General features: G+C 27.6%; 1 protein-coding gene across 1 annotated transcript; it reads right to left on the bottom strand.

Annotated features, from left to right (window-relative positions):
* Positions 1-192: 192 nt before the first annotated feature.
* LOC113554932 (spermidine synthase-like) lies at positions 193-9686 on the bottom strand. Its single transcript, XM_026959032.1, has 5 exons — positions 9458-9686; positions 5571-5691; positions 5219-5465; positions 3116-3345; positions 193-490 (listed from the first exon to the last, which is right to left on the bottom strand). Exons 1-5 carry the CDS (start codon positions 9586-9588, stop codon positions 338-340), a joined length of 882 nt encoding a protein of 293 aa, XP_026814833.1. The 5' UTR covers positions 9589-9686; the 3' UTR covers positions 193-337.
* Positions 9687-10038: the final 352 nt, after the last annotated feature.

The following is a 10038-nucleotide window of genomic DNA, read 5'->3' as shown; positions in this document are numbered from 1 at the left end:
TTTTTATAACATTATAACTTATTTTTATTTTGATGTTCTCTCATTTTTAAATTTTAGTTATTGACCTTTGTATAATAATACTAGATAGAAATATGATGACATTGGCTGAGATAGGGAGAGTTTTGGGACTTAGTCAAGTCCTCCCACTACAAAATGTATGGTACTGTAGTGATAATAACCAAATAATTGTAATGATATACAAATAAATAGATGTTTTATTTAAATCGTATAATTAAGTAACAATAATATATCAATCATAACATGATTTGACAAGTAATATGAGCCTCACGTGATACACTATTTGTATTATATATAGTTACGCCCACACTATATATTATTACGAATTGTTTTCGGCGTTGTCGAGGGCATCGACGACAAACGCGGGTAGTGCAAACGCCGCTTTGTGAATGTCAGTAGTGTAGTAACGTAGCTTCATATCTTTTCGCTGTTGGTTAGTCAACTGGTGCACGGGGTTTACAAAGTCTGTTTTCTGCAAATCCCAAAATAAAACATATTAAAGACATCTATTGTACGAAAACTAAGTGATCAGTTGAGTTGAAACCAATAATAAGAATATTTAAAGTTATATTATATTAGTACGTTTAAATACGCAGTAATATTATGAATTGTTTTATTTAGTGTACAAAGTAAAATACCTACTCAATTTATACTCTACAGAAGAACGCCGCAATTTAAACTGCATCATAGTCAAATTATTTTGAAAATTAATCCATTCTTAATTAAATTAGACTATGAGAGTAATAATTAAATACACGTTACAACTAATAATTTTTTTCTATAGATACTAACATACAAAAATGCCTTCGATGAGGTGTTTAGGTCAATGTCAAATGTTAATTGTCAAAATAGGTATATGCATTATCAAATCGAATGATGATTATACTATAATCTGCCAGTGGCGCTGAGTTGTTTTAATATTTTAATTGTATGATGTGGTGGGTTGTAGGTACCTACTTTACGATAAGCTATAACCAACCTCATGTGCGTATATTATAATACTTATACGACTATACCTATATTAAAAATATAACAGTGAAAAATTGTAAGGCATTTTATAATAATTAACATAGTAAATTTTATTCATTCTTATTTATTTTTAAAATAAATTCAAGTTTTCTGTTTTTTTTATACACAACTCATTGATAGATGGTCCTATTTTAATTTTCTTATTATTATTGTGTAATGTCATTGATTAAATAATATAGGTATATACATATCAATATTTAATTAATGGTAATGTCACTCATAACCTAAATGCAAGGGCGCATTTGGAAAAGTTACAACCCAGGACAACATAATTTGATCGCCCCCATCTCACACTCCCTCATAAAAAAAATACAATTTAGGTAAATATTTAGAACTTTTGATAAGCTCGTTTGGCAGCAAAAGTTTTAATACAATAATTATTATATATACCTAATCAAGTTGTGTAGTAAATATTGCCAATGCATTTAGTATTTCTCTTTAATATTCAATATAAAGTATGATTTTACTTTTTTTTATACTGAAAAAGACTATTTGTGTAGAAGGTATTTGAATAAATACTAAAAAAATTGCCAACCCTACAGTTTTGTCGCCGGTGGCTGTTTCCCTATTGTCAAATGCTCTCTCTACGTATACTTACGTCCCTGCCCGGCCTGCCCACAAGATAACAAATTTATAAGTAACAACTGTACAGTTTAAACCTAGCCTTAAAAAAAATGTAAGTGAGGTGATTTACCCATATCCCCCTCCCACAATACGCCATTGCTTAAGTTAATTAACTTAAATTTGTGCACTGAGAATAATTATAGGTCTATGATAATAAATTTGGAAGATTGGGGCTATGGTGATTTAACATTTTTAGTAAAATGTGATCAAGTATTTAACTGGGACTTTTTTTTTACAAATTATAAAATGTTGATATGTAAATTAGGCAATTAATTTGTAAAAACGATCAAAATATAATAAATACTTTAGATCAGGATTAAATATTAGATATCTACATATATTTTATATTTTTCTTCGTAAAAAAATTTTAATAACTAAAAAATTCTGAATAAGATAGATACACAGAGTCGTGTTGTGAGGAGCCTAGGGGGCATGCGCATGGTTTAAAGGGGCGCCAAAAAAATTGAAATGCATAATGATAAATAAAATAGGGGGCGAATATTTTTAATTTTGCCCTGGGCGCCAAATCTTAACGGCACGGCTCTGTAAATAGGTACATACATCAAAATTTTCAACAAAATGTTAACTAAATAATTTATAGTAATAAGGGGAAAGAGTGGTTCTAATTTTAAAAACAGAAGTTATTTTAAACACAGGACACTTTTTATTAATTATTACAAAAATCTCAATAACTTGAAAATATGGTATTTAAGTATATCTAAGTACGTATTTAAAAAATTTCCAGTCAAAATTTGAATAAATGTTCATTATTTAATAAAAAATAGGGTTAAGCATGCTCGATAAATCACTATGTATATAAGTACACAATACACAAATATTTATATGTATACCTATAGGATGATATACACATTACAATTAAACTAGGTATATAACCCACATATTATGTTAATAAAAGTTAGTAGTGTAGGTATAGTGTATTTTATTAATAGAACCAGAAAAGGTTTTAGACATTTGTCAAATCGCATAATCGTATTATAAATATTCAATATATTATACATCATGCACTCACGCGTGTATAATATGTTCTATAGGACCTATATGTGGCTATGCCCTATACGACTATACCAATATATGTAATACAATACCGATATCTCTATATGACTATATATATAGTCTTCGTATCTCGTATTATGATTAAAAATTCATCAACACCCAACTTTAATACCTATAACTATACTTAGCTATTAAATACACATAACTCTTGTTAGTTGACAACAGACAATAAACATGATCTTCGTGATATTAAAGTCAAAGAAGTAGCCAAAGCTTAAAATTCCATTTATTAATTTTAGTTCTGCGTTTAATACTGATTATTAATCTCCGCAAGGAGAATATTATTCACAAATCTATGTACGCACTACGCATTACGTATATATTATGCATAGGTTATTTCATATTATTATTATTATTATCATAGGTATACCTCGTCAAGACTACCGAGTGCGAAACCGATCTGACCCGCCGGGTAAGTGGACACGTATGATGTCGCGTACGCCGCCTTGGCGAATACTTCTTTACAATGGTTGTACATTGACGCTGCGTTTTTCAAATGTCCCCAGAAAGTATCAGCTTGTGAACACACAATTCCGCCAGGTCTTAGTGCACGTTTCATTAATTCAAAGTATGATTTTTGGAATAACGAAACAGCCGGGCCTATGATTAAAAAAAAACCACATGAATATGAAAGTAACTCGATTATATTTATAGGAAAATTCAAAAATGTAGGTATACAAAGAATTTTGTACGCACTTACTACATAAAATCATATTATACTTTTCGATTAATAAAGTTGATTTGGGTAAATGTAATTAATTAATAAGTATTATTATTCATATTAGTGTTTTATATTTAGGTATTCTATATTATATTATTTTTATTAACTTTTTGAAATTATCGTGTTCCATAATAGTGTGAATTGGTTCATAGTATTAATAGATAGGTAATATTTTAAAATTAATCTATATATTTTGAATGTAATTGTAGCGTTAAATAAAATTCATAATAATGTACATAAAAGTTTTAAATGTCCATGAATAATGTTTTTGAACTATAATAGTTTTTATTTATTAAAAATTCCCGTTTTTCCTTAATATTTTTTTTGTTTTTCTTGATTATTAAGAAAGTATTGAGAATTTTTAATTTTGACGCTTTAGTACCACCCAGATTGAATTTGCTACTAAAAACTCGAACTTCTAAGCATTTTTACTGCTCAAAAAGCTAATGGCAATTAACAATTACAAACAACATTACCTATTGTAAAATCAATAAATTCATCACTTATTCTCAGTGTCTTATTAAATCACATACTTTGAAGAAAATATAGTGTTAATATTAATATACTATACTCTTTATATGATGCTGAAAAAAATTAACACTAAATACTCAGAAATAATAATCGGAAGGCGGAAAGTTTTTTCAACTAAATCATTTAATGTACCTAATGCAAGTGATTTTTATTTTTAACTATAACAAAATAAAGAGAAAAGTATAAAAAAAAATATATATTTTTTTTATCTCAGTGAGTACACTGGCAATTAAAATTAAAATTATGCGAAATTTCATGAACTTAGAAATATTGGCTATATCTATAGGCCTATATAGCTATTATATATTTTTCCCATGGACCCGTGAGTTTTAATAATTTGTATATTAAGTACATAAATAAAATAAATCAAGCGTCGTAACCAGGGCTAGGATGTATATGCAACAGCATGTTTTTTTTCAACTTCTGATTTATTGATTTTGTCAGCAATGTCCACGAATCACCTCATGATGAGATAAATGGTGGTGTTTTTATTTTGCATATTTTGGATAAAATGAATATTATTGCATATTTCGATTATAAGAATGTGAAAAATTCATATTTTATAGTATATTTCGTAATTAATATTTATTATTTAATATTAATATTTCTAATCCTGCTGATTAAGTATAAAACTTGTTTTTTTTTTTAAACATAAAATTCAAAGTATTTCTTTTATTGAATGTGAATTATAAATTTTATTTTATTTCTCAATTATATTGTATTAAGGCAAACAGCCAATCCTGTGATGTATTTCAATAAATTAATAATTTTTTTGTAATTATATTTTTGTGTTTATCTTATAAAAAATTAAATGCATATTTCTGTAAAAAAATGCATATTTTATAGTTCTTAATTACTGCATATAAATCCTAGCCCTGATTGATAAAGAGAGATCAGAGGGTGTACTCGAGTTTGATCAATTAGGAGGCCCGAAGTAATAATAATACTATGTTTTTCTTTTAATATTTTATAAAAAAACTATTTAAACTAAGAATTTTTTTTAAATAATTTAAAATAATAATTTAATTTTGAATTAAAAAACATGTAATAATATTTTTTAAAAATGTATAAAATAATTTTAGTACGACAAATAATGCAACCCTTCTGCATAATACCGGATAAAGATAAATTGTTGAAAAATTCGACCCCGGACTTAAATTTTGAAGTTACGCCACTGAATTAATCGTATCCATGCATATATTTATTAGGAATATAAAGTACCAATAGGATCAGAAGAGTCAGTTATAATGACGTCGTAGTACTGAAAGTGTTCTTCCATGAATTTGAAACCATCAGCTACGTGCAGGTTGACTTTAGGATTGTTAAATCCTTCGGCCATGAACGGTAAATATTTCTTAGATAGTTCGATAACACGGTCGTCGATTTCCACTTGATCAATTGTTTCGACCAATGGGTGTTTAGCTACTTCCCTAGCGACTCCCCCATCGCCGCCTCCCACAATGAGCACCTATCAACGAAAAACAAAAAAGATATAGATTTAAGAGTTTAAGATAGCCAAAGGCTAGATACGGAAATCATTTACACATTTTCAATTTAATGTAAAAATACCAACCCTTTGCGGTTTTGGATGGCTGAATAATGGCAAAAATGAAATCATTTCTTGATAAGAATATTCATCGAACTCCGTGCACTGAATCATGCCATCGAGTACCAGTACGACGCCGTGCGATTTCCTTTAGATAAACCAATTATTTAAATAATTAAGAGACAAAATTGTAGTATTGTATATTCTATATCGGTGGATTGGAAGCAGTACACTGGTGTCAGGTGTCGTGTATATAGAGGGATTTTGGGTACATAAATGGGTACCTTACCTTTATAAATCTCATATTATAGCATCACTGACCAAAGTGGGTCAATAATTTCTACATTTTATAACAATTATTAAAATATATATTTAATTAATATACTGTTCATATTCATACTATATAAAGGTACATACCTATATATTATAAATTTATATCTTATATGCTGGTGGAAGTTGAATTAATATTAAATATGTGACTACCTAAGTATGAATATTAATAACTACCATTATCAGCTAAATCTCAAGAATTAACTTTAACCACGCGCCCACACCAATATACATAAAATCATAACATATATAGGACGAATAAATTATACAATATTTCTAAATTAATCAAATATACGTTTAATGTTCAAAACGAGAACGTAAAAATAATAAATAATTAGTAATTGATACTTAAATTAATCAAACCTTATCTTATATTATTTTTATTCAAATAAACCAATAGGAAATATAGCTAATCTATATACTATACCTATGTACGACGTACCTAAATATACATACTATATAGTTTTACTTTTACAATCAAGTTTTATTCCTCAATTTTAATTAATAAAAAAATACATTATCTATTTTTTTTTATCATTAATAGTGTATTATTATCAACCAATAAACGTCAGTTTTGACTTAAGAATTAAAATTACATAGGTACTTCTTAGCAAGTTTCAAGTGGCTATTTAATTGTTAATATTATTATACATATATACAGTGTATAGAAGTATTGGAATATATAAGTAAGTACCTACTAAAGATTTAGAGCTTTTCTATAGTAGTTTAATATCGAGGTTTGAGAAATATATAGGTACTACATATTGGTTTTATAAACAATAATCTTATATAACCTTTGCCGATACCTAATAATATATTGTTGTTAATTTTTTATTTATTAAGTAGTTTTTTAAATAATAAATTTTTTTTTTATAATTTTCATAATATTTTATATCTTTATAACAATATTGTACTCGTATAATATTACATATGAGAATATACGACAATCAGATAGCCCAGGTTGATCATTTTATCAATTTTAGAACACACTAAATATAATTCAAGATTATGATGAAATACAATAGGTATAATATATTTCTTTAGAATAATAATTCATATTATACAAACGTCTCTTAAAATCCAGTACAACGCAAATAAGATTTAATAAAGCGTTGATAAATAAATCGTAGAAGAAAAAACATTACATATCAATTCACAGCATTATACTCAAAACAAGGTTACAAAATATTATGTTCCAATTAGATTTTGTTGAAATAGTATATCGTACATAGCATTCCACTTCAAAATATATGCACAACACCCAATTAATTTAATACATAGAGATTAAAAGTATCGCAGTTAATACATACTTATACGTGGCTATGTCTTTTACATACAAACGAAGTGTTTCTTAACGATTAATAATAATCCGTATACATTTTTACAAATATATTGGTCCTGGTCTATTTATTTGCAATGGTACAATTTGAGTTTTCTTCTTTGAAAGAGGGTAAATGTGTTTTCTTTGTAAGCACCTATATGTACTGAACGAAATATAAGTGTGACATTTATGATTCTATTTTCCTTATAATATTATGTGTATTAAATGTAAAATTAAGTTATACTGGTACTTAGATTCATAAACTATATTTTTTGAGGACTATTTGAGATAGGTATGTGCGCGATGTCAGCATGTAGATTGCAAATTGTAGATGAACTTTCCTGTATAGTCTGTATAATTTAACAATTTTGTATATAAAAAAAAAATCACAGTAATATTTTTCACTAAAATGTACTTTTTTACATTCCAACAATCGTGAATAAATATACCTAATTATACATATTTTTTAAAATGTTAAAAATTCTCACATTGCAATAAAGTTTTTAGTTTCTACGTATTATAATTATGGGGTACGTTTACAATGTTTAAATATAAAATAAGTACATTAAGGGTGTGACACATTAATTATTATTTGATAGGATATTTTTTTGGGGAAAACTTCGCATAAATAATTATTTTAATATTTTAATTATATATATGTATAATAAAACATTTTCAAGTTTTTTTATAATGGAATAAAACCAATGTATGTGTACTGTGTGTACATGTTTACCACTCCTATAGCCAACCATGAGTTTATAATAATATATTGCATTATATTATATTAGGTATATAGGTAGGTAGGTACCTAAATACTGAATATAGACATGTTTAAAAAGTTTAGAACTATTTCGAAGATTTAGCGACTAACCAAGATTAACATTTTTTGATAAGATCCATATATTAAATCAGTTCCTCCTCTACATTACAAAAAACCCTAAAAATTTGTTTATTACAATTAAATTTGTTGGACTGTTCATTACCAGAGTAGGCAAACACGTTAACACGTACGACGTATCTACTGGTTACTGCTATAATTAAGTAGGTACATTTTACACTCAATAATTGACTACGTGAAGTTTATTTAAAACGAGTAATAAATATTATATCCGCTATTTATCGTAGAACACTTATTATTTTAGAAAACAGTGTTTTTGAAAAAATAAATATTTTTTAAATTTTTACTCTTTTTAAAAACATATTTTGGACAATTATAGTTTATAAACTATTAGTAATACATATTTAAAATGTATATGAGCGGAGTAGTGGACAAACGTTTTACGGTACCATTCCCGAACCACTCCATATTATCCAAAGGCACGTATACAAAAAAAAATTCCTGGGAGGGTTTACAAAATACAGCAATACAAATTGTGCCACAACATAATAAAACGATTTTTCCTCGTTACTCGAATTATTTGGGGTAGGGGAGTGAACCCCAAAACCCTCCCTATAGACATATCTGATTATTTATCTAAACTTTAAATACTTATAATTTTTATAAGGTTCTAAGTTATAATTTATAAACTACTATTAGCCGTATTCAACTTTTCCGGACCCCGGGCCCCATTTTAATTAGCTTTAGGCCTGATTTTCAAACTAAAAATGTATTTAATTATAGACGAAAACTAATGATTAAATGATTTTTGACATCAAATATTACAACCGTATTGTTTAAAATGTTTTATTTTGTTCTTATATATTAATTTTATACATAAATAAATTTTTAGGCTTAGGGCCGGGACCAGGACATAAGACCAGAGAAAACCCCCCAAAATACGGCCCTAAAGCTACTTGAAATTTGTCAAACATTTGATTTATAAATATCGAAATACTTCAAAATAATCATAATCGAAGTTAATCTTTTTTTTATTATTAATAATAATAAGGAATTATAAACCCTTATTTGCTTTTAAATAACCTGAAATTATGTAAAATAAATATAATACAAAGTTCAGCGTAGCCCATTATCATCTTTTTAAAGATTAAATAAAAATAATAATAATAATGAGTGTTACGTTAAAATCGTTAAATGGATCACCCGGTACATGGTATCCTTTTATAAAAGTGAATAAGTGGTGCTTTTAATTATAAAATATAATAATACGACAATAACCAAATAAATTGTTGAAAAATATAGAAATATAGATCGTTATAACTTTTAATATTTATTACTCTACACGGGTATAATAAAATGAAGTAAATAATATTATATTACATGAAATATAGGTACTAAAATAGGCGTACTACAAGAATAACTCACGTTTTTAATACTAATATCTCCTGGTACTTGGACTGTTCCTGATGCAAGACCTGTTCCACTTCCATGGAAAAACTTCTGCCTGGCAACAGGTCTGTGAGTTCGCTGAACCATCCGGTCTTCAACTTGTTCATGTTTGAGCGCCGGCGACGACTTACGAGTTCGTTAGTTGAGCAAGCGATCACCGGACGTCTGAACGGCGTGGAGTGTAGATTGCAAGTGCCGTCAGACGTCGGTAGTTGGTAAGTCGGGCCGCCTGACCATATCTACTAATTATGCAATACACGCCTCCTTATCTCTGGCGACCTTGAAAATTATACTATCCAATCGGCGTACGAATGGTAGGTATTTATAATATATATATAACGGTGTACCTCTACTTTATGTACATAAATATACTTAACATAATACATATACTATAATATATAGGTACTCAGGTGGCTAGGTATTTAGCTACCTCAATACCTGCAGGTGCAATGTAACTGCATTCGTGTTTAAAACACAAGACGTTTATTTTTTCATATAAGTACCGTTATTATTTGATTTGAGAAATGAAACCTTTTTGTTTTATTTTATAATTTTAA

This window comes from Rhopalosiphum maidis, chromosome 2 (assembly GCF_003676215.2).
Source record: "Rhopalosiphum maidis isolate BTI-1 chromosome 2, ASM367621v3, whole genome shotgun sequence".
NCBI classification, from domain to species: Eukaryota; Metazoa; Arthropoda; class Insecta; order Hemiptera; family Aphididae; genus Rhopalosiphum; species Rhopalosiphum maidis.
This window is presented reverse-complemented; position numbering and strand designations above follow the sequence as displayed.

Bases quoted from the DNA above. Each gene is read 5' to 3' on its own strand.
- LOC113554932 (XM_026959032.1), bottom strand. From the start codon at position 9,588: ATGAACAAGTTGAAGACCGGATGGTTCAGCGAACTCACAGACCTGTTG. The intron at 5,466-5,570 runs GTTGGTATTTTT...TTTCGTTGATAG, and splicing joins GCCATCCAAAACCGCAAAGG to GTGCTCATTGTGGGAGGCGG. The intron at 3,346-5,218 runs GTACTTTATATT...TTTTAATCATAG, and splicing joins TGACTCTTCTGATCCTATTG to GCCCGGCTGTTTCGTTATTC.